This window comes from Chiloscyllium plagiosum, chromosome 38 (assembly GCF_004010195.1).
Source record: "Chiloscyllium plagiosum isolate BGI_BamShark_2017 chromosome 38, ASM401019v2, whole genome shotgun sequence".
NCBI lineage: Eukaryota > Metazoa > Chordata > Chondrichthyes > Orectolobiformes > Hemiscylliidae > Chiloscyllium > Chiloscyllium plagiosum.
Genome location: NC_057747.1, coordinates 14,444,592 through 14,470,094, shown reverse-complemented (window position 1 = coordinate 14,470,094; position 25,503 = coordinate 14,444,592). Strand labels below are relative to the sequence as shown.

Here is a 25,503-nt window from a genome sequence, read left to right as displayed (position 1 = left end):
GTAAGTGAATAGAAAACAGAATTAAAATGAGAAGAGCTGTATTAATAATGTTCTTTTTTGTAGTTAAGTTTTTAAATAGTCTTTTCTTGAGTAATGAGTATGATCAGTTTCCTTCATAGTGGAAGAATTATTGCTGACACTTCTGTTTTTGACTGTTGAAAGGACTTGTGCGAACACAAACGTTTATGATTCAAGTAAAGAAGGCTTCATCAATATCAGTTGCATCAAATGTGTTGCAACAAAGCATTGGATTTCAATTGCTGACATGGTGGTTTTGGCATTTAAAAAAAACCTGGATTACTGTGATGACTAAGATGTTAACATTAATATTACTTTCTCCTACATGTGGTCTTTCTCTATTAGATAAAATTTGCAAATTTGCTAAATGTCGCTTTCTGGTTATCTTGTTATAATCATCTAATTCGTGTAGTTGAGATCAAAGAAAAATCCTTTGTGCATTCAAAGCTCAGCATCACAGAATGGTACAATGCAGAAGAAGACCATTCAGCCCACCATTCCTGTATTGATTCTCCAAGTTCAAATGAGTTCTGAAGAAGAGTCATATTTAGTTCAAAAAGCTAACTCTCTTTTTCTGTCTTCACAGATACCGCCACACCTGCTGAGTTTCTCCAGAAACTCTGTTTTAAGTTCAGTGATCTTTTGGTTTGTTGAATGCTTTTCAGTTTTGATTGAATATGTTTTAGCTTGAGCTATAACAATCCGATGTATCCTTATGTTTTTCCGTTAGTTACTTCATCACCATTCATGAAATGTGTATGACATTTAGCTTTTCTTGCTTTACCAGCACTCTATATTTTCTGAATAAATTTGGCTGCCATTGCTTTAGTTAATTGTGCAATTCATCCTGTAATTTCTGAGCTGTCTTTTTGGATTCTGTTGTCGATCCTGTTTGGGATATTCTGCAAACATAATGGATATGCTTTAAATTTCTGAATCCAAGATGATTATATATTGTAAATTGCAAATATTATCAGTTGGGTATATTATCTTGAAATGAACAGAATTTTCCTTATATTCCTATTTATAGTTATTTCAGAGCACATTCTTCCCTTGAGTGGGAAGAGTACAATAATAACCCACAGATGTTGGTCATGTTCCTTGGAGCATGGAGGAATATAAAAGAGAGGGAATGCCTTTGTTGATTTCTGCTTTCCAATGGAAGGTCACCCATTTCCTATCTACTCAGTGAGGGGATCTCTAATATATGCTTCTTAACACTGTATTTGTAATACAAAGAGTCGACGTAAAAATGAATAGTTAAATAATTATAAGTGTGCAATATAGCTGAAGACTGTTAAAGCAAAACGAGAACTAGAATATGTATATTGTAATTGAATAATTTGACATTGAAACCAGACTAGCTACAATAAACAGAATAGGAAGAAAGATCATCATCCTAACACACACAAAGGGATATCATGAATAGAGTATATTCAAATGCTAGAAATCAGCATAATCTAGTGAAAAACTAGTGAATATTGATCAGAGAAACATTATTGAGCCAAATGGGTCATTTAACTTAGGAATGAGATGATCCTCCAGTCTGAAATAAAGGATTTCACCATTATAGAGTGCACACCATCAGTGGTTCCATTAGATGGACAAAGGATCCTATGGCTGAGAAATGTTCATCAGGATAGAAGTGTTTAGCTTCACAATTCATAAACTTGAACATTCTTCTGGGAAGTGTGAAATCCTGTAATCACTATATCTATGCTGTCACATTATGATGCTCACAATGTCTTTTGACCAATGTGATTAGCTTAAGTGTGCTTCGAAGATTCAAAATCATACAAGTGGAGTTTCTGATTATCCAATCCAAAGAGTTCAAATTCTCTGAAAATGGGCAACTTTAATTATATTTAGTTTACACTGGGATGGATAGATCTGAGGGACATCCAATAATGGGACAGACACAATTGGGGTTTTGTCGTCGACAACTGGGAAACTTAGTAGCACACAGTCCTAGTAAGTTTTCTGTTGCTCATTTCTCCACTTTATTCCAGGACTGTCTGAAGCAATAAAAGCTCCAGTAGCAGATCTGTCATGTAAAGGTTCATTATTGAGTTGGTATGTTAATCTCAAACAATCTCTTGGGATCCTGTTGAAGTTTCCAGCTCAATACTAGAATTCAAGTAACACCAAAATGTCTTATTTGTACTAATGTGGCTGGAGACAATCTCGATTCTCAAAAAGAGTAATCATGAGGCAGGGAACAAGTGAGGACTGCAGATGCTGGAGATCAGAGTCAAGGAGTGTGGTGTTGGAAAAGTACAGCCAGTCAAGCAGCATCCGAGGAGCAGGACAGTCGTTGTTTTAAGCATAAGCTCTTCATCAGGAATGATGGGGGCCTCAAGGGGGCTGAGAGATAAATGGGAGGGGGATGGGGCTTCCCGTGTGGTTGGAGGGTCCCAAGGCAGAAGATGAGGCGTCCTTCCTCTAGATGTCGAGTGGCTATAATTTGGAGGTTGAGGAGGCCCAGGACCTGCATGTCCTGGGGGGGTGGAAGGTGGAGGAGGAGGAGGAGGAGTTGAAGTGTTTGGCCACGGGGCGGTGGGATTATTTAATATGTGTGTCCCAGAGCTGTTCTCTAAAACGTTCTGCAAATTGGCTTCCTATCTTGCCAATGTAGAGGAGACCACATTGAGAGTGTGGAACACAGAAGATGCTGTGTTTGGAGGTGCATGTCTGTTGGATGTGGAAGCATCCTCTGGAGCCTTGGATGGAGGTGAGGTGCAGGTCTTACACCACTTGCGGTGGGAGGGAAGGTGCTGGGAGTGAAAAGTGGGCTAGTGGAGGGCTTGGACCTAACAAGGGAGTCACGGAGGAAATGGTCTCTGTGGAACGCAAATGGGGTGGGGAGGGAAATAAATCTCTGGTGGGGTCTGTTTTTAGGTGGTGGAAATGGTGGAAATGCGTTGTATCCGGAGGTTGGTGAGCTGGAATGTGAGGACCAGGGGGGTTCTGTCCTTGTTGCATTTGGAGGGGTGGGGTTCAAGGGTGGCTGTGCTTTACCACCACCACACGTTTTGACTCTAGTCACTCAGCAAACCTTTGAAAACTGCTAAGCAGAGTTAGGCCTATGATAGAATTGCTGACAGCTTGGCTTTAGTTTTATGCAAACTTGGGCTGTTTTATAATATCTCTATACTTTTAGTTCTCCCTTTTTCTGTCTGAGGCCTTTACACCTCAGTGTATCTAATTCTCGCATTGCCATTGCCCTGAATATATTGTGCACTTGTTGGTATTTACCTCTGAACTTTGATAGGGTTTGTGAGCAGGTTATTCGACTTTGGGATCTATCACAAACTAGCCTCACTAGATGTAAGATTGACACACACTTGATTCCATCGACAGCAGAGGCACTGAATCTAGAAACAAATTACCCTATTGCTTCCCCTTGTAAAGGCTGCAAACTCTCAGACTGAAAATTAAACCCAGAATTTACTGATCTACATGCCTCAGCTACTACTGGGATAAACTGCCTGAGTCATCAGGGGATTTGCAGGAGTTTATTCTAAACTGTATTTTAGGAATATTATTAATTTTTACAGAGTAAGATATAAATGACAAAATAGTCATTCATTTTCTTTCATGTGTTGACTTCAAGCATGCCATTTCTTCCATTATAATATATATTCAGAACAAAAGCTACAATACTTATTCACATCTCAGAAAACTCATGTTTTCTCTCTTTCAGTCTTTGCAGAGTAATCTGTTGCATACAAGAAAATTACGTACTTTAAGCAGAACAGGTAAGCTACCATTTAAAACATCTGGCACCCTCACAAAATTTAGAATGAGGCAGAATGAAACATGTTACATCAGACAATAATGTTCAATTGAACAAAAAGTAGTCTGAGATGAGATGATCACAATATTTGCTTTAATTAATTTCATGAACCTATTAAAGAGGACAAAAGATCAGCCAGTGCTTTTACTCTGAACTGTAATCCAGTGGTCCCATTAGATGATATGCAGACTTGTACAGTGGATGGGCTAAGTGAACAAGTACAGTATCATGGGAAAGGAAAGAGAAGGCATTGGTAATGAAAAGTATATAGGATTAGTAGTCAAGGGTAGATGTGAATAATTCACAAAGTCAGCATGAAACAGTGGCTGAGATGGAGAATTGAATTAAAGGCAAAAGTAACATCATGTATTTATATTTGATGGTAAACTTTCCTGTCCCCTCCAATACAGACATGCTCAAGCAAAACCTTCTTTCATTAGAAAACAAAAGTCCACATTAGTATGTTTACATAACCTGGTCAATCAAGATGTGAAGCTGATGACCTAGTTTTTTTGAGTGCCAATTTCTGGGAACTAGCTGCATACAAATTAGCTGCTGCATTTTCCTGCACTGCTGTAGTGACTGTAGATTCATAATACTTATTTCATTATGAGGTGCTTTGGGATTTCCTTAAGCTTCCTCTAGTATCGTTTCTAGTTTGACGTGGAGTTGGCCAAGTTACATTTTCTCTTCCACTCTCCACTGCCCGTGATTTTTTTTAAAATGGAATATGTCAATATCACAAAACACTACAATTACCTATCTGTAAACCGACTAAACTGTCAGAATGTCTGATTCAAGTCTTGTAGATCCGAGGGATATAAATGTGACCGGAGTGATTTGTATTGAGATCAGCCAGCTGGACATCATAGAATTGGGGTTCCCAGATTGGGACTGTTAATCTGGTCTAATCAAGAAGCCCTGACTGACATAAAAAGGAGAGTGTCAGAGATACTGACAGTCTGAGATCTGGCACTGAAGAGGCAGTTCTAAACTCAAGGACTTCATGTAGAGGGAACTCGATGAGGGGGGTACTGATGTCTGTGGAGTTATTTCACTGACCTTGAGATTGTTAAGGTACTTCAGTTATTCCTTCAAAACTCTTCATAATAAGAACATAAATAGTAGGTAGAGTAGGCACTCCAGCCTCTTGAGCTTGATAACCATTTAATATAACCGTGGCTGATCTCATCTCAGCCTCAACTCCACTTTCTTACACACTCCCCATAACCCTTTAACCTGTTACTAATTAAATATATATCTATCTCTTCATTAAATTTAGTCAATGCCCCAGCATCCACCACAATCTGGGATGGCGAATTCCACAGATTCATGACCCTTTGAGAGAAGCAATTCCTCTTCATCTCTGTTTGAAATCTGCCACTCATTAGCTTAAAAGTATGATCTCTTATTCCAGATTGCCACACTACTCTGCCAATCCTCTTGAGCATCCTTTACATCTCCATTCAATCTCCTGTCATTCTTCTAAACTCTAGAGAATATCGGCCGAAACTGCTTAACCTTTCTGAATAAGACAATCTAGTGAACATTCTCTGAACTGCCTCCAATGCAGTTACCTCTTCCCTCAACTAAGGTTATCCAAATTTCCACAGTACTCCAGATGTGGTCTCACCAATGTCTTGAACAGTTGCAAAAACCTTTCTCGACTTTTATACTCCATTCTTTTAGCAATAAATGCCAAGTTTCCATTTGCCCTCCTTATCACCTGCTATACTTGCTTTCTGCGATTCATGCACGAGAACCCAGATCCCTTGGCACGAAGGCATTTTGAAGGTTCTCACCATTTAGATAATAAATTTGCCTTTTTATTCATCCAACAAAAATGGACAACATCGCATTTATCCATGTTAAACCCTATCTGCCAAATTTTGGTCCATTCATCTCACCTATTGATATACATTTGTAACTTTCTTATTTCTTCATTGCATCATACTTTCTTTCCCACCTCATCGTGATGCCATCTGCAAATTTAGCTATAGTACATTTTATCCCTGCATCCAACTTATTAATATAGATTGTAAATAGTTTGGGGCCTAAGGACTGAACCCTGTGGCACTCCACAAATAATTGTTTGCCAATCAAAAAAAATTTTTTTCCTGACTGTCTATCTTCTGTTGGTTAGCCAATCCTCCATCCAAGCTATTTATTATTTTATGCCTTGACCTTAGCTTTTTTGTCTTAACCTTAGCTTTAATGTCTTTGCTTATCCCTGGATGCTTTTCCCTCTCTTACAATCTTTCTTCCTCTTTGGAATGTATTTTAGTTGGGAGAAAATATATGCCCCATTCATCAACTGTCCTACCTATTAGTCTTTCTGTCCAGTCCACTAGGGCCAAATTTGTCCTCATGCTTATGTAATTACCCTTATTCAACACCAGAGTGCGACTTGAGTTTTTAATATTCAGTTCAACTGTGGTTTTGTCCTGGCGAAAGCACAGAGTTCATTAATTGTAAGATATATATTAAAAAATGCAATGTTTCAATTAATCCCTATCAGATGTATGCATAGAATCACCATTTGAAATCTACAGAAGAGGTGATACCTGGTTGCGAATTCACAGAAACAAAATACAGCAATGTAAATGCAAAAGGAATGCAATTTGTTATGATGTACGCACAAAAGGTAAAATCATGCTTGCAAAATCCATTGTTTCTTGAGTTTTGGTTAATAAATTCACACATTATATTGGGAACAGTCTGAGATGAAGCCACAATTGACCTCAAAATGAGCTTTTGACCTACTTTATGGCATCACCAAGACACACCCATTACCACTTTCACACCATTAAGCTAATTAATTTTTGTCTCGATTCAACTGCAGCTAAAACAATCACTCATGCCCTTATTGCATCTAGACTTGACTTTTTAAACAGGCTCCTGGCTGGTCTTCCACCCTTTAGACTTCAGGTCATCCAAAATTTTATTACCCATGTCTTAACTCACACTGAGTTCCATTTCCGTGATATCTGTTTGATCACTAACCTAAACTGACCCCCAGTCAAACACAATCTTCATTTTGACATTCTCGTCCTTGTTTCAAATCCTTCTACAGGTCATTCTGCTATAGCGTTTCATCAGTATGAATTGGTTGTAACGCGAATGCATTGCCAACACTAAGTCCTATTTTTATTGCATAGTTTTTATTTAGCACTGTATTGTACCAGAATGCAACCATCGCATTATAGAAGAACCAACTGTACGGTTTTGCCCCTCCTTGTCTCTGTAATCTCCTCTAGCCCTAAAACCAAGATATCTGCATTCCTCTAATTTGGCGTTTTGGGCATCCCTGATTTTCATTGATTCACCATTGACTGCCATGCCTTCACTTGCTCAAGCCTAAAGCTCTAATCCCTTCCCCACACCCAGTTATAATTCTCTCTACCTTGCTTTCCTCTTTTAAAACAATCCATAAAACCTGTGTCAGATGATGAACCTTTTGATCATCTGACATAAGAGACATAGAGTCATAGAGATGTACAGCATGGAAACAGACCCTTTGATCCAACTTGTCCAAGCCGAACAAATATTCTAAATTGATCTTGTCTCATTTGCCAGCATTTGGCCTATATCTCTCTAAAGTATTCCTATTCAGATAGGCATCCAGGTGCCTTTTAAATCTTGTAATTTTACCAGCCTCCACTACCTCCTCTGATAGCTTATTCCATACACGTACTACTGTCTGCATGAAAAAATTGCCCCTTAGGTCCCTTTTAACTCTTTCCCCTTCACCTTAAACCTCTGCCCACTTGTTTTGGACTCTCCTACCCTGGGGAAAATATCTTGGCTATTCACCCGATCCTTACCCCTCATAATTTTAAAAACCCTGGTAACATCTTTGTCAATCTTTTCTGAATCCTTTCAAGTTTCACAACATCTTTCATATAGCAGGGATGCCAGAATTGAATGCAGTATTCCAGAAATGGCCTAATGAATGAACTGCTGTATTCAATGCACTCACCAATAAAAGCAAGCATTCATTTTACAGCATTCTGCAAACTCTGGAAGAGTTGCAGTAGACTGCAGGGTAGCTGACGTAACTCCACACTTTAAAAAAGGAAGAAGAGAGAAAATGGGGAATTGTAGGCCAATTAGCCTGACATCAGTGATGGGGAACATGCTGGAGTCAATCATTAAGGACATAATAATTGAGCACTTGGGAAGTGGTGACAGTAGCAGTTCTAGTTTACATGGATTCACTAAAGGGAAATCATGATTTCCCTTTGATAAATCTTCTGGAATTTTTTGAGGATGCAACCAACATGGTGATTCAGTAGATGTTATGCATCTGAATTGAAAAAGCTTTTAACATGATTTCAGACAAGGAAAATTAAAGATCATGGTATTGGAGGTAATGTATTGACATGGATAGAGATCTAGTTGGCATACAGGAAGCAAAGAGTTGGACTAAACTAGTTCTTTCCAGAATGGCATGCAGTGACAAGTGGGGTGCCGCAGGGTTCACTGCTGGGACCCCAGTGTTCACAATACACTTTAATGATTTGGATGAAGAAATTTGATGCCATATCTCCAAACTTATAGATGACACTAAGCTGGGTGGCAGTGTATGCTGTTAGGAAGATGCGAAGAGACTGCAGTGACCTAGACAGACTGGTTCGGTGGGCAAATGGAATACAAATATGAGGTTATCCACTTTGGTTGCAAAAGCAGGAAGGCAGATTATTATCTGTCTGGCAATTTAGGAAAAGGTGAAATGCATGGGGTCCTGGGTTTCATGGTGGTATAATTGCTGAAGGTTGGCATGCAGGTGCAGCGGGCAGTGAGGAAAGCTAATAGCATGATGGCCTTCGTAGCGAGAGGATTTGAGTATTGGAGGAAGGGGGTCTTGCTGCAGTTACTTAAGGACTTGGTGAGGTCACACCTTGGGTATTGTGTGCAGTTTTGGTCTCCTAGTCTGAGGTATGATGTTATTGCTTTTGAGGGAGATGGCAGGACTGACATATGAGGAAAGACTGGATTGATTGGGCTTGTATTTGCTGAAATTTAGAAGAATGAGGGGAGATCTCATGAAACATAGAAAATCCGATGGGACTGGACAGACTAGGTGCAGGAAGAATGTTCCCAGTTTTGGGGAAGTCCAGAACAAGGGGTCACAGTCAAAGAATAAGTGGTAAGCCATTCAGGACTAAGATGAGGAAGTATTTCTTCACTTAGACATTTGTGAACCTGGGGAATTCTTGCCCACAGGAAGCTGTTGGAGCCAGTTCTTACGATCTATTCAAGACGGAGCTGGACATGGCCCTTGTGACTAAAGGGTTATGGGGAAAGGGCGGAAATTAGGTGTGCTATTAAGATTGCATGATCAGCCGTGAATTTATTGAATGGTGGTGCAGGCTCAAAGGACCAAATGGCCTGCTCTTCACATATTTTTGATGTTTCTATGGACCAAAGGTCTTCCTCACGATCTTGTCTGCCTGCAACTCCATTATTAAGGAACTATGAACCTGCACCCCAAGGTCTTTGTTCAGCAAAACTCCTCAGGAGCTTACCATTAAGTGTATAGGTCCTTCCCTGATTTGTATGACTAAAATGCAGCACCTCACTTTTATCTAAATTAAACTCCATCTGCCAGTCCTCATCTGATCAAGATCTCGTTGTACTTTGAAGTAACCTTCTTCGTTGTTTACTACAGTAGCAATTTTGGTGTCATTTGCAAACTTGCGAACTATACCTCCTTTATTCACATCCGAATTCTGTGGCTCATTGCCATGTTTTGTTTAATGGTGCTTTCTTTGAAATTCTTAGGGATGGTTTACTAAATTAAACACACTATGTAAATAAAAATTGTGAGCATATAGCACACTTGATGTCATAGTCCATCCCAAGATGTTTAACAACAGCACTATCAAAATATTTTTGGCACTTATCTTCAAATTCTTCACGTAAGTGGTCTGCTTTATGAAGTATTTTTAAAAAGGGAGAGGGTAGAGTAGCAGAAATATTTTATGGAGGAATTGCAGTGCTTTGCGCCAGGGCAGCTGAAGTTATGTCTGCCAATGAAGCATTGATCAAATCAGAGTTGAGCAGGAGGTCAGATTTGGAGGACATTTCTGTTTGCAGAGAATTACAGAAATATGGAGGGTAAGGCCACAGAGAGATTTGAAATCAAATGTGAGGAATTTAAAATCAGATCAAGAAGCAAGCATGGGTGACAGATGAATGACATTTGTTGACAAGATTATGATTAGCAGAATACTGGTTGTGCCCAACTTTATGTTGAACCTGAATGGAATATCTCAGTTGAAACATAAAAACTAAGGATGCAAGGTTTACATTTTCTGATGATGACACATGACAACTCTGTGATATTAATTTTTGAGAACTATTTTTAACTGCAAATTTTTACAATCATAGAATGCAGCACAAACAAATGTCTAAATGGAGGAAGCTGTGCTCAGTATGTGTATTCGAAGGATTATATCTGTCATTGCCCTGAGGGATATCTGGGTAAACACTGTGAAATAGGTATGTTACTGTCCAGAATTCTAACTCCTTATTTGCATTTAACCGAGTAAAATTATGGGATTGTATTCAGTTTTGTGGGTAGAGTGAGGAACCTTAACTATATCTTAACTAGAGAACTTCAATGTCCTTTTTAACATAATACCATTGCATCATTTATGTCTATGTACTGGCAGGCAGGGTCTTTATATATAAGATGTAAAAGGGGTATTGGACAATGTAGACTCTAAACTGTTGGAAATCAACCTAATTTATTTGCTCAAATGTTACAGTGGGCAAAAAGAAAACCGAGAAAGATCACATAACAAAATTCCAAACAAAAATCAAATCATTTCTGATCATTTTTGTTGAGTATTTGATAGAAAATTAACTAGTAAAATAGATACTTTAATTTTTGAGAAGATTTGTAGCTCAGGTTGTGATTCAGGTTGTAAGTTTGCTCACTGAGCTGGCAGGTTTATTTTCAGACATTTCGTCACCGTGCAATGTAAAATCATCACTGAGCCTCCGGTGAAGCACTGGTGTTCTGTCCTGCTTTCTATTTGTGTTCTTGGTCTGTTACGGTGGGTGATATCATTTCTGGTTCTTTTTCTCAGATTGGTAAATAGGGTCCAAATCAAAGTGTTTATTGATGGAGTTCTGGTTTGAATGCCAGGCCTCTAGGAATTTGCATGCATGTCTCTGTTCATCCTGTCATAGAACGGATGTGTTGTCCCAGTCGAAGTCATGTGTATGTAAGGATACTTCGGGTGTAAGGTGACCCATTATCACTCATATCCTTACATACAGACGAAGGAGGACACCACTTTGAACAGGACAACACATCCACCCTAGGACAGGCTAAACGGAGACACACACAGGAATTCCTTGAGGCCTGGCATCCAGAACTTCATCAACAAACACATTGATTTGGACCCTATTTACCAACATCTGAGAAAAAGAACTGGAAATAACATCACTCACGTTAAGAGACCAAGACACACAAATAGAAAGCGGGACAGAACACCAAAACTTCACTGGAGGCTCACTGGTTATTGTTACCTTGCATGGTGATGAAACGTCTGAAAACAAACCTGCCAGCTCAGCAAGCAAACTTACAACCAGATATTTTAATGGTGCATTGCATTACATAAAGGCAAAGCTGTACATCATGACAAAGAGCAGAGATATCATTCTGAAGTCACAATCCATCACAGTAACATGTATTAAGTCTCAATGCATCAATGTGATAACGTGATGTACACAGCAACTTCTTCAGGTGAGAGAGAACTCTGTAGGTGGAGTTTAATTGGAAATATTTTTTCGGCCGTAGATGGTGAGAAACAATTGGGTACCAAAAGAACAAGTTGCTTATATTTGGAAATTAATTTCTGCATTTCGATTCCTGGATGGATGATATCCTTCAGTGTACTTTTGCATTATCAGGTAGAGTTACACAGTTTACAAGCAATTGAAAACCTCACTGGTGGGGCCGAAGGACAGATCTCCCATTTATGGTTATTATTAGAGAAATTCAGGATTGTAGTGTGGAGGATACAGGAGAATGGATTATTTAAATGAGATTAAGAGATAGAAAAGTACATGAGTTTGATCATAATGTATCATCACAAAATACCATTCAAACTACTGTGCCTGAGTCACTTCCTGAAAGAGCTACTCGGTTAGATGCACACCTCTACTCTTTTCCTCAGTTCTCCATTTTCCTTTTGAATTGGAATTTAATAACTTTCTGCATTATTTTATTTGCATGAAATATATGTGAGACCATCGACAGATTTTTAAAGTAGGAGAAAGTGAGGACTGGACATCAGAGTCAAAAGGTATGGTGCTAGAAAAGCACAGCCAGTCAGGCAGCATTCGAAGAGCAGGAGAGTCTTTGTTTAGAGTATAAATTCTTCATTGGGAATGTATTCCTGATGAAGACTTTTAAAGTTGTTTTTTTTGTGTTTGTTGAAAACATTCTAAGTAATGCTGTGCCTATTTAGCAAAAGCACACTGCAGGATACCATCATCCATGAGTCTAGATACAAAAATTAACTTCCACATGTAAGTAACTTGATATTTTGGTACCTCATTCCTTCTCGTCATATGGCCCGAAAGTTACTTCCAACTAAACAGAGATTTACTTGTGGAGTCAGAGTCGTACAGCATGGATATAGGTCATTCAGTCCGACTAGTCCACACTAACCATGTTCCCAAACTAAATTAGTCCCACCTGCCTGCATGTGGCCTGTATGCCTCCAAACGCAATTTTATTTTAGGTATTTTTAGTGTTGGAGCTGATTTCCATTAATTCCAGGACAATAATTACTGTTTTATAAGCTGTTGCATTGCTTTGGAACTTTGGGGAAAAAAGATCAAAACAATGGCACTTCAAAAAGAAGGAAGACAGACAAAGGCAGAGACTACTTCGTCAGTGAGAGAGGGAGAAAGAAATGTACACTGCTGTCTGGCACAGCAGTGAATCTGCACAGCTACTGCCTTTGCTGTTTGAGTTCATGTTTTTCTGGATGTCGGAGTTCGTCTAAGAAAAATTAACAAACAGTGAAATTCACAGTTGATCTTGGAGGAACCTGCAAGGGAGAGTTCACAGCACAGGAGGAGATAAGCGCATGGCTTGAAGTGTAACCATGCTCTCTTTTTTTTTAAAATAGTGAGTAGAGTGGATGGTTTTTGGTCACATGTTTTATTGAGCTCTGTCTTATGATTAAAATTTTAAAATGTAAAACATAGGTACGAAGTTAACCAGGCACAGTGTTTTTTACAGCAGTCAGCCTGTGCTATTTTCTGGGTCTTTAGATTCCTCACTGCCAGTAACTGCTGCTCCAACCAATTCAGGCAAAGTTCAAAGATGGCCTTTAGTAGAGTGAGGTGCCCTTCCTGTCAGATGTGGGAGATTAGGGAGCATTTCCATGATACTGATGATTATGTCTGCAGTAAGTGTGTTTGGTTGGACATCCTATCAAATCGGTTGGAGCAGCAGTTAGAGGCAATGAGGAATCTAGAGGAGCTATGGGATGTAATTCATGGCAGTTATAGGAAGGGAGAAAAACTAGATATAGTCAGGGAGATGGGTTACGGCGGGAAAGATAGGAGAGGGAGACAGGTAGTACAGGAGTCTCGTGTGGCTATCCTCGTCTCAAAAAAGTATGCTGTTTGGGAAAATGGAGGTGTGATGGACTCATGAAAATGTAACACAAACAACCAAATTTCTGATACTAAGACTGGCTGTAATGTAAAGAGGGGTATGTCAGGTTCCAAGTCCAGAGACCGCATGTTCCTGTTAGGGTGAAAGGAAAGTCTGCTTGGTGTGGGGAAAACTGGATGACGAGAGAAATTGAGGTTTTGGTTAAGAAAAAGAAGGAAGCATAGGTCAGGTGTAAACAGCAGAGATCTAGTTAATCCTCAGAGTGTCAAGGCAGTAGGAGTATACTGAAGAGGGAAAGCAGGAGGGCAAAAAGAGGACATGAGATAACTTTGGCAATCAGGGTTAAGGAGAATCCAAAGGGATTTTCTAAATACATTAAGGACAAAAGGATAACTAGGGAGAGAATAGCACTCCTCAAAGTTCAGCAAGGCAGCCTATGTGTGGAACCACAGGAGATGGGGAAGATACTAACCAAGTATTTTGTATCAGTGTTTATTGTGGAGAAGGATGTGGAAGATATAGAATTCAGGGAAATAAATGGTGACATCTTGAAAAATGTCGATATTACAAAGGAGGAAGTGCTGGATGTCTTAAAACGCAGAAAGATGGATAAATCCCCAGGACCTGATCAAGTGTACTCTCGAACTCTGTGGGAAGCTAGGGAAGTGATTGCTAGGCCTCTTACTGAGATATTTGTATCATTGACAGTCACAGGTGAGGTGCCGGAAGACTGGAGGTTGACTAACGTGGTGCCACTATTTCAAAAAGGCGGTAAGGACAAGTCAGGAAACTATAGACTCTGAGCCTGACATCGGTGGCAGGCAATTTGTTGGAGGGAATCCTGAGTGACAGGATGTACATGTATTTGGAAAGACAAGGACTGATTAGGGATATTCAGCATGCCTTTTTTTCTTGGGAAATCATACCTCACAAACTTGATTGAGTTTTTTGAAGAAGTAACAAAGAGGATTGATGAGGGCAGAGCTGTAGATGTGATCTATATGGACTTCAGTAAGGCGTTTGACAAGGTACCCTATGGGAGATTGGTTAACAAGGTTAGATCTCATGGAATACAGGGAGAACTAGCCATTTGGATACAGAGCTGGCTCAAATGTAGAAGACACAAGGTGGTTGTGATGGGTTGCTTTTTGGACTGGAGGCCTGTGACTGGTGATGTGCCACAAGGATTGGTACTGGATCCATTGCTTTTCGTCATTTATAGAAATGAATTGAATGTGAAAATAGGAGGTAGTTAATAAGTTTGCAGATGACACAACAATTGGAGGTGGACAGCAAAGATGGTTACCTCAGAGCACAATGGGATCTTGATCAGGTGGGCCAGTGGGCTGAGGGGTGGCAGATGAAGTTTAATTTAGATAAATGTGAGGTGCTGCATTTTGGAGAAGCAAATCAGTGCAGGACTTATACATTTAATGATAAAGTCCTGGAGATTGTTGCTGAACAAACAGACCTTAAGTGTAGGTTCATAATTCCTTGAAAGTAGATAGTATAGTGAAGAAGGTGTTTAGTATGCTTTCTTTTATTGGTCAGAGTGTTGGGTATAGGAGTTGACAGGCCTTATTGTGGTTGTACACTTCATTGGTTAGACCACTTTTGGAATATTGTGTGCAGTTGTGGTCTCCCTCCTTTTGGAAGGATGTTCTGAAACTTGAAAGGGTTCAGAAAAGATTTACAAGGATGTTGCCAGGGTTGGATGGTTTGAGTTTTAGGGAGAGGCTGAATAGACTGGGGTTGTTTTCCCTGGAACGTCTGAGGCTGAGGAGTGACCTGATCGAGGTTTATCATGTAATGTTGGGCTTGGATAGGGTAAATGGAGTTTCTCTGGGTTGGGGAAGTCCAGAACCAGAGGGCATAGGTTTTGGGTGAGAAGGAAAATATTTAAAAAGGGACCTAAGGGGCAACTTTTTCACAGAGGTTGGTGCATTTTTGAAATGAGCCGCCAGACGAAGTGGTGGAAGCTGATACTATTACAGCATTTAAAAGGCATTTGGATGGGTACATGAATAGGAAGGATATGGGCCAAGTGCTGTGAAATGGGAGTAGATTAATTTAGGATATCAGGTCAGCATGGATCAGTTGAACCAAAGGGTCTGTTTCCATGCAGCATGTCTCTGTGATTCCATGGATGTACCTGTCCAAATGTCTTTTGAATGTTCTAACTATACCTCTATCCTGCATTTCATTGGGCAGTTCATTCCACACATAAACCAGTTTGTGTTTCTAAAACAAAAGATATGCCCTTTTAAAAAACGTTTTCCTCTCACCTTACAAATATGCCCCCAGTTTTGAACTCTTCTACCCCAGGGAAAAGACATTTGCTATTCACATTATCTATGGCCCTTATGATTGTACAAACCTATCTAAGGATGTCCCTCAACTTCCTATACTCCATTGAAAAAGTCCCAGCCTATCCAGCGCATTTTCTAACTCAAACCCTCCATTCCTGGCAATATCCTGGTAAAACTTTTCCAAACCCTGTCCAGTTTAAGAATGTCTTTCTTGTAACAAGGCAACCAGAACTGCATAACTTAATCCAGAAGAGGCCTCCCCAACATCCTGTACAACCTCAACATGACGTCCCAACTCCTGTATGGGGGGTAGCATGGTGGCTCAGTGGTTAGCACTGCAGCCTCACAGCGCCAGGGACCCGGGTTTGATTCCCACCTTCATCCTGTACAACCTCAACATGACGTCCCAACTCCTGTATGGGGGGGTAGCATGGTGGCTCAGTGGTTAGCACTGCAGCCTCACAGCGCCAGGGACCCGGGTTTGATTCCCACCTTGGGCCACTGTCTGTGTGGAGTTTGCACGTTCTCCCTGTGTATGCCCATTGTCAACTCATGGGTAATATAGGGTAGGGGAATGGGTCTGGGTGGGTTATTCTTTGGAGGGTCAGTGTGGACTTGTTAGGCCTATTTTCATACTGTAAGGAATCTAATCTAATCTTATATTCAAAGGTCTGAGCAATGAAGGCAAGCATGCTTAATATCATTTTAATCACCCTGTCTACCTATTATGCAAATTACAAAGAATTATGTACCTGAATCCCGAGGTCTCTCTATCCAGAACACCATCCTGGACCCTGCCATTAATTGTATTAGTACTGCCCTTGTTTATTTTACCAAAATGCAATACCTCACGTTATTCCAATCTGCCCCTCCTCAGCCTATTGACCTAATTGATCAAGACCTCTTCGTAATCTTAGATAACCTTCTTTACTGTCCACTACATGACCGATTTTGATGTCATCTGCAAACTGGCTAACCATGCCTCCTACATTGTAATCCAAATCATTTATAATCACCCTCTGTCTCTTACCATACAACTAATCGGCAAGCTCACCCGAATCCCATATTGTCTAACTTTACTAATTAGTGCACCACACTTGTATTTCTTTCAATTGAGTGTACTCTATTCTTTGCTTAAAATGTGGCCTCCTTCATATTGAGGAACCAAATGTAGACTAGATTAGTGCTTTGCAACACCTATGATCAGTCCACAAGTGTAACCTTGAGCTTTCTATTGCTTGTCATTTTGTGTATCCAGTTGGCTTTAACTCTAAAGAAAATATCATTGATATTGGATGTTGCCAGACCTGCCGAGTTTTTTTTGTGAGCACTTGGTTTGTATTTCCAGCAACTCCAGTGTTTTGTTTTTATGTACCTCATTAATATCTTATTTTTCTTTTTAGACAATAAATCCAATTGCATTAATGACAATGGAAAAGATTACAGGGGAACAAGGGACTATACATTGTCTGGCAAAGAATGCTTGCAATGGGACTCATTTGCTGTTCTTCAAAGAAAATACAATGCACAGAGGTCAAATGCATTAAAGTTGGGTCTTGGAAGTCACAACTACTGCAGGTAGATTTTGTCTTTTTATACTTGGGTGATTTGGCCCCTCTGCCTGAAATGATTTATTTGTATTTCAAATCACAATAAAATAATGGAGGAGATACTCTGAAATGTAACTAGCCAAATGAACCTGAATGACTTCCTGGTCCATTTTTTTCAAAACTAAATTCAATTTTATTTATTAACAATTAAATCTCTGTGTTATTGTGAAAATTTCATGATTGAAAGATTGTTAATAATAGCAAATAAAGTAACATGCCATGAGATTACTTTTACAACCAGATTTCTAAAACAGCTGAAATAGCTCCTCATTTTAGAGTTCTGGTCAATCCTAATCACTGTTTGTTTTCTCATCTGCAATTTATTTGAGCAGCTGTAGGAATACATATCAAATTGTTAAAGTTCTTTAATGTGAGAATTAAGTGAGAGTAATTGAGCCTACAGGAATATCTAAATACAACATTTATGACAGCTTACAAAAATGACCAAGTATTTTTGACTTTATAGATATTCCCCAGAAAAATTCCTAATAACCTTTTCATCTTGACTATTTTGGCCATGTCTTTCCAGGTAGAAAGAAAATTGACTATATGAAAAAATACCATAAGAATCTGGAATTGCTTAGTAGAAAGTGAAAACAATTCATGAATTTGCATTATTTTCTGATGAGTGGTGTACCATCAGAAACATTAGTCTATATTTTTCTGTCAGTCTGTTACTGACTCACTTGTGTTGCTCACTTTCTACTTGTTTACATATGATTAATGAAATTCATTTTCTTGGCCATCAGTTTACTAATGTGTTCTCACTGTTTAAATATTTCTACTATAAAGGAATCCAGGTCATGCTAAAAAGCCTTGGTGTTATGTTCAGGGTTCAATGTACAGGGAATACTGTGATATCTCCAAATGTGAAAAAGTTGGTAAGTGAAAATTTTATCATGAATTGCTCTTGGAAAACTATTTAAAGTAATAATTTGAAAACATTTTCTGAAAATGAATAATTTGTAATCGTTACATTAACAGACTGCCTGGTTATTGTAAGTACAGGGAGTAATAAAAGATCTGTTCTACCTGTACGTTTAGATGGATGGAATACATTTCCTGAAGAAGGGCTAATGCCCGAAACGTCGATTCTCCTGTTCCCTAGATGCTGCCTGACCTGCTGCGTTTTTCCAGCAACACATTTCCATCTCTGATCTCCAGCATCTGCAGACCTCACTTTCTCCTCATACATTTCCCATAATGCAGGCTGTATCAATTACACATCAGCTTCTCCCACTGTCCATCTGATTCTCCTTCACTTCTAACACCTAACCTTCACTGACACTGCACCTGGTCAAATTCTGTCACCATTCATTTTAAATTCTTGTTTTTATTGCACAACCCCAAGTTGTTTTTACTGCACTTGACTATCCCTGGACAATCCACCCAGTTAAAAAAAAACTTTCCACTGGGTTTCACGATACCTGGAATATATTCTCGATTAACCCAAGAAATTCGATTTTCATACTCACAACTATCCAACCTTTGGCTCTCGATTATTTGTGATGCTTGATTAGATATTAATCCTGAAGAAGGGCTTGTTTCCGAAACGTCGATTCTCCTGTTCCTTGGATGCTGCCTGACCTGCTGCACTTTTCCAGCAACACATTTTCAGCTAGATATTAATCCATTCAACTAAATTCCACATTTTCTAGCTTTGAAACCCTTCCCTTTAATAGAACACTTTTTTTTTCCTGTCATGGCCATTCCTCCCAATTTGAAGGACTGCAGCATCAAGAAGTGTTTCTCTTCTCCTCTCATTCCATTTCCATATTCAATTGTCTTTGATGCCTCTATACTATACTGCTGACCAACTAAGTTTCCTTTCTTAATTACTACACTAGCTAACATTGTAAATGGTTTACTTTTCTCTGGTACATTGGTATCTCCACATCAAAAGGAGAGGCAGTGTTGGTCTAGGGTGGACAAAGTCAGAAGTCCTATGTCACCAGGTTATAGTCCAACAGGTTTATTTGAAATTAAACAATCTTTCGGAGCGCAGCCCTTTGGCCCCTCTCACTGCACCTGATGAAGGGGCTGTGTTCTGAAAGGTTGTATGATTTAAAATAAATCTGTTGTACTATAACCTGGTGTTATCTGACTTCTTACTCTCTCTCCTTCTGAAAAATGCCATCAACAACACCTTCTCAAAAATAAACAACTTTGATTCTTCTTTATTTCGAACGACCATTTTAACCCATTTCCACATTTCCGTTTTTGCACAATTTGGAGTTGCTCAAATCCACACTCCCCTATTACACTATTAGATTAGATTAGATTACTTACAGTGTGGGAACAGGCCCTTCGACCCAACAAGTCCACACCGACCCGCTGAAGCGCAACCCACCCAGACCCTTTCCCCTACAATTACCCCTTCACCTAACACTATGGGCAATTTAGCACGGCCAATTCACCTAACCTGCACATTTTTGGATTGTGGGAGGAAGCCGGAGCACCCGGAGGAAACCCACGCAGACACGGGGAGAACGTGCAAACTCCACACAGTCAATTGCCTGAGGCGGGAATTGAATCCGAGTCTCTGGCGCTATGAGGCAGCAGTGCTAACCACTGAGCCACCATGCCGCCCACTTCTCTTCAGCTTTCTTAATTGCACTGCACTGTTGCCATTACTATGTGACAAATAACTTTAAACAAAAGATGTGAGGTTTCCAGTTTTAAGACTTACATTTAAACAAAAAAAAAGACGCTATATAAGTAAGCAATACAATATTTCAGTAACTAAAATTGGCATCGCTCTTGGCAGCTATTACAATTGAGATTGTCATCACAGCTGCCAAACTTGGTTCACTCCACATGATATTAGTAAATAGCTGAATGATTTGATACTGAAAAGACTATGGCTTCTGACAACATTTGGCAATTGCACAGAAGACTTGTCCTCCAGAATTCCCTGCACATAAAACCAAACATTGACATATATTAATTCATGTGAATAACTACCGAAGGATGTCCTGTCCACAAAACTTAAGGACAAATTCAACCTGATGAATTACCAATTTGTTTGTCTTCTCTTCATCAGCAAATTGATGGAATAGTTCATCTACAGTGCAGTCAAGCAGCAGTTGCACAGCAATTGCTCCCTGACACACTCATGTAGGGTCCCAGAAGTACCACTCAGTTCCTGACCTCATTGACTTAAAAAAGGACAAAAGAGCTGAACTCGAGGTCAGATAAGGATGACAGCCCTCCGAACCAAGGCAGCATTTGACGCTGTTTCACGTTAAGGAGTCCCAGCAAAGCTGGAATCAGGAGAACCCTGGGAAAATTCTCTATTGGTTGGAGACATTCCAAGCATTCAGTTGTTGACAGTGATTGTTGAAGGTCAATCATCTATGTCCAAGTGCATCACTGTAGGAGCCACTAACTGTAATATTGTCAGAGCAACTCTTTTCAATTACTTCATCAATTCATCAGTTAGCCCCCCCCCCCCCCCCCCCCCCCCCCATCGCCATCACAAGGTCAGAAATGGGGAATGATTGCACTATGTTGAGCATCATTTACAGCTCTTCAGATATTGAAGTTACCTTGACCATATGCAACAAAACCAGATTAACAGGCTTGGACTGACAAGTAACAATTAACATTCATGATACACAAATGTTACAGGTGACTATTTCAAGCAAGAGGGAATATAACTATCTCCCCTTGACATTCAATATTCTTCCACTATCAACATCCTGACCAGAAACTCAACTATACTATACTGTGGCCACAAATGCAGATTGAAGCGAGGAATTCTGTAGCTAGTAATTGATCTTCAGTTCCCTCAATATCCACCATATATAAGTTCGGAATATAATGAAATACTCTCACTAGTCTAGAACGGTGCAGCTCCAAACACCAAGAAAGCTCAATGTCATCCAGGACCACGCAGCCTGCTTGATGAGGGCTGCATCACCTTTAATGTTTACTCCATTCACCACTGACAAATACTGGTAGCAAATATACCAATAAAAAGATGCATCACAGCGATTTGCCCAGACCTCTCCAACAGCTCCTTCCAAACCTGCGATCTCCACCTTCTAAAAGGACAAGGGCAGCAGATGGTTGGGAACACAAAAACCTGCATGTCCCTTTCCAAGCCACATACCATCCTGAGTTTAGACTATATCCCAGATCTTTCAAGGTCACTGGATCAAGATTCTGAAACTCTCTTCCTCACAGCACTGTGGTATAGTTTCTACACCTCAAGACAGCAGATGTTCCAGAAGGTAGGATAACAGCATCAAAGGCAGCACAATATCATCCAAGGCAATTAAGGGTAGGCAATAAATGTTGGCTGAGCCAGGGATGCCCACATCCCATGAACAACTGAAAAAAAAAACTATAGCCAGTGCATCTCCACTTGCCCATCCCTTGGCTCCCTCTTCTTCTTAATGTTTCCTTGATGAAACAGTTGAAATTATTTTTAAACTGACATTTTAAAAATTAGGCTAAATACTTTATTTTTGGTCCGAAGGAACAATAAATACTGTTCATCAACAAAGCACACTTTCATGAAAGGTATCACCACTGAAAATGTGTAAACATTTGCCCAATTGTTTCAAAAACTATTTGCTCGGTGGATTCATGCATGTGGAATTTCATTTGATTTTTGCCATATTGTTCTGCTTTCCCTACTGTGCGAGAATTGATTCATAAACTGTGTAGTTCATTCCCACTACTGCACTTAATTGACCATTCTTTTATGTAAACATAGAAATTAGGGCTCTTGTACAGTGGTAGTGTCCCCAGTTCCAGTCCTACTTGCTGTGAAGGTGTGTAATAACATCTCTGAACAGGTGAATTAGAAAATATCTAAACCCAGAAGTTAAGTGTTGATAGGTTGCTCTATCTTAATTCTCAATTATGTTCATGCCCAAAAGTCAAACTTGTGGTTCCAATAATGCTCTCTGGAAGGTGATGAGGAGTGGTCACATGAGCCTCTTTTTCACTCCTGAACACTGGGATAAATGTGACCAATTGCAGCACAACTGTTACAACTCAACTGAAAGGCGCTAACTTGACATAGACCAGCTATTGAGGCGAGAATGTTATTTGGCTGTTTAAGGGGGCTTTTGTTGAGTAGTAGTGATGTCCCTACCTCTGAGACAGGAGTCTTGGGTTCAAGTCCCACCTGCTCCAGAGGTATGTTGTGCCAACCGTGTGGGCGGCACGGTGGCACAGTGGTTAGCACTGCTGCCTCACAGCGCCAGAGACCCGGGTTCAATTCCCGCCTCAGGCGACTGACTGTGTGGAGTTTGCACGTTCTCCCCGTGTCTGCGTGGGTTTCCTCCGGGTGCTCCGGTTTCCTCCCACAGTCACAAAGATGTGCAGGGTCAGGTGAATTGGCCAAACTAAATTGCCCGTAGTGTTAGATAAGGGGTAAATGTAGGGGTATGGGTGGGTCTCGCTTCGGCGGGTCGGTGTGGACTTGTTGGGCCGAAGGGCCTGTTTCCACACTGTAACGTAATCTAATCTAAAAAAACTCCAACAGATTGATTGATTGTAAAATAACTACTTGGTTATTTGGGATAAACTGCACAACAAAATAATTAATGAAATGTTCATACAGTATTATTTGCAAAATCGTTTTTCATATATTATTAATTTGGCAGAACATGTGACCTATTATATAGAATGAAAATATCCCTCATCTTTCTGCCACTGTTTAATATTCTTGTAATCATGTGAACAAATCTACTTTTTCTTTGCAGGATCTAATGCTATTCTTATTGGTAGTTTAGGATGTTAAAACCTGCATTCAAATTAAGTAATAAATATTGTGCTAACCTATTAATTTATCTCCATAGAGTCCAAGTGTGGCCAGAGGGAATATAAAATGAACAAGATTGTTGGAGGAAATGAGGCTGCCATTGAATCTCACCCTTGGCAAGCAGCACTCTACATAACTGATAGTCGTTCCAAAAGTTCATACTTTCAATGTGGAGGAAGTCTGATCCACCCTTGCTGGGTTCTGACAGCTGCACACTGTATTAACCCAACGTAGGTTATATTCCCAACCATTTATGCCCACAGCTACGCATATTTTTGTGATGTAAAAGTGAAAATATTAGTCTCAGTCTTTGATCCTATATTTCAGTCGGGAATGTGGTTTGAGGAACCTAAGCTGTGATGCCATATCCACATCTTTGCCTCATATGGCTTAGAGATAAAAGAATATTTATGATATTCAGCAAAATCAGTTGCTTGCTGACTTAATCAACCTAACTTTCTCGGTGTTGACTTTGATTTCTCATTTTGGCTTTCAAGAATAGAACAATGAAACCTTGCCTTGCCACGTGACCATCCATGTTCTTTGCACACATATTTCTTCACACCTTCAAAAATGTCAATAAAATGATAAAAATTTGTTTTAAATGGTTAAATTGCCTTAATCTAATCAGTGTTTAGATCAGGCTTATTTTGTTCAATCCAACAGTTATGTCCTTTCAAGTTGTCTTGAACAGAGTGATTCTTGCACATTCCATATTATAGCCTTTGCAGCATCTTTATCCCTGAAAACACTTGTCACAGAAATTGACAATATAATAGTAGTTTGTTTTTTTACATTATATGTAATATATGCACATAAAACTTGATGGCAGTGTGAACTTTCAGCTCAAGCTGATTATTCTGCCTGATGAAAAAGCAGAAACATGAGCTTAATTTGAAAATTGTCCCATTGAGTTTGAACATTTGGAATTGTCATAGCAAAAATGAATTTCAGCAATCAACTAGAATGTAACATTACCTTTCACTTCTTCACAAGGCTGATTTAGATCTTTGGCCAAAAGTAACATGCATTGGATCTGCTATCCCTCTCCTGTGAACTTTATTCAATTATTGCACTTGATGTTTCCACGCTATGTGAAATATTATCGGCAGTCAGACAGTTGGTTATCAGTGTAACATTTTCTAAATATGTTTCTATAAAAAGTTTATTGATGACAGATTATATTTTAGAAACTCCTCTAACAAGAAATGATTGAGGAACTGCGTGATAATCTTGATCTTTATGAATCTGACACAAAAATTCATTTCTTGTGTAAATGAAGATCTAGATCCCTAGGAGGGGCCTCTTGGTTCCGTGATCGGTCAAATAAACATTAGCAGCTCGATCTGATTTTAGCAAGATTTAACAATTTATTACAACGCCGGGCTCAGGTTATCCAGCAACACAGGTTTTCCAGAGTCTTTGTATTCTGAAAAAGCTGCTGCGCTTAGCTTAAAACACAAGCAATGTTTATAGGTCTCTTAACAATGAGAACAGCCTTAACTGCAAAATTAATCCAATAAAATGACAAATACACATAAAATTAAGCCAATGATATTTCCTGGGAACTACTTATTTGCACGTTTTTATCTCTTTGCACCTGCATCTAAGATACTTTTAATAATGTCATATCTTGCTTCGTTAATTCATACTATGAACAGGACATTATTTGCTAACATCTTTCAATTAGTTCAGGAATGCAGTTTTCAGCAGAGTCAGATGCCATTATAAACAAATTTGTTAATTTGTTCCTAGAAGCCATTTTGTTATGTTATTTTAAGTTACTTTAGATTTAGATTAGATTCCCTACAGTGTGGAAACATGCCCTTCAGCCCAACAAGTCCACGCTGACCCTCCGAAGAGTAACCCAACTAGACCCATTTCCCTCTGACTGATGTACCTAACACTATGGGCAATTTAGCATGGCCAATTTACCTGACCTGCACATCTTTGGACTGCGGGAGGAAACCAGAGCACCCGGAGGAAATCCACGCAGGCACAGGGAGAATGTGCAAACTCCACGCAGACAGTTGCCTGTGGCTGGAATCGAACCTGGCACCCTGGTACTTACTACTGAGCCACACAGCCTAAATCCAAATCCTCGTCTCCCCGCTTTGGTCATTCCATGACCCCACCATAGGAAGTGAGGGCATAAAATAGATCAGTCGAATTGAATGGACACCAGAGACAGCCATACTTTCTCCTCTTCTGGGGAGGAAGTAAGGGTAGGCAATGGCGCCACCTCATCAGTTGAGGATCTAAAATCTGGATTTAGGCTGTTGTCAGGAGCAACCATTTAATGCATGCGTTTACTAACTACAAAATGGCTTCTTAATGCAAGT

At 39.7% G+C, this 25,503-nt stretch overlaps 1 protein-coding gene and 1 long non-coding RNA gene across 5 annotated transcripts in view; one reads left to right on the top strand and one right to left on the bottom strand.

The window, feature by feature from the left end:
- LOC122541856 overlaps positions 1–25,503 on the bottom strand; it is a 59,429-nt gene that overhangs the window by 6,594 nt on the left and 27,332 nt on the right. Inside the window, exon 3 of one of the 2 annotated variants that reach the window (XR_006309691.1) lies at positions 7–920. The exons of the other annotated variant lie outside the window; for it this stretch is intronic. This is a non-coding gene — a long non-coding RNA (uncharacterized LOC122541856). Of the gene's footprint in view, positions 1–6; positions 921–25,503 lie in introns of those variants that run through there. 2 annotated transcript variants of the gene reach the window in all.
- LOC122541852 (salivary plasminogen activator beta-like) overlaps positions 1–25,503 on the top strand; it is a 40,156-nt gene that overhangs the window by 7,118 nt on the left and 7,535 nt on the right. Inside the window, exons 3-8 of one of the 3 annotated variants that reach the window (XM_043678911.1) lie at positions 3,722–3,776; positions 6,333–6,458; positions 10,208–10,318; positions 17,176–17,350; positions 18,175–18,263; positions 23,199–23,391. In XM_043678911.1, the coding sequence (XP_043534846.1) occupies positions 3,722–3,776; positions 6,333–6,458; positions 10,208–10,318; positions 17,176–17,350; positions 18,175–18,263; positions 23,199–23,391 (749 nt within the window). The remainder of the gene's footprint in view (positions 1–3,721; positions 3,777–6,332; positions 6,459–10,207; positions 10,319–17,175; positions 17,351–18,174; positions 18,264–23,198; positions 23,392–25,503) is intronic. The other 2 variants (XM_043678913.1, XM_043678912.1) reach the window with 2 other exon arrangements.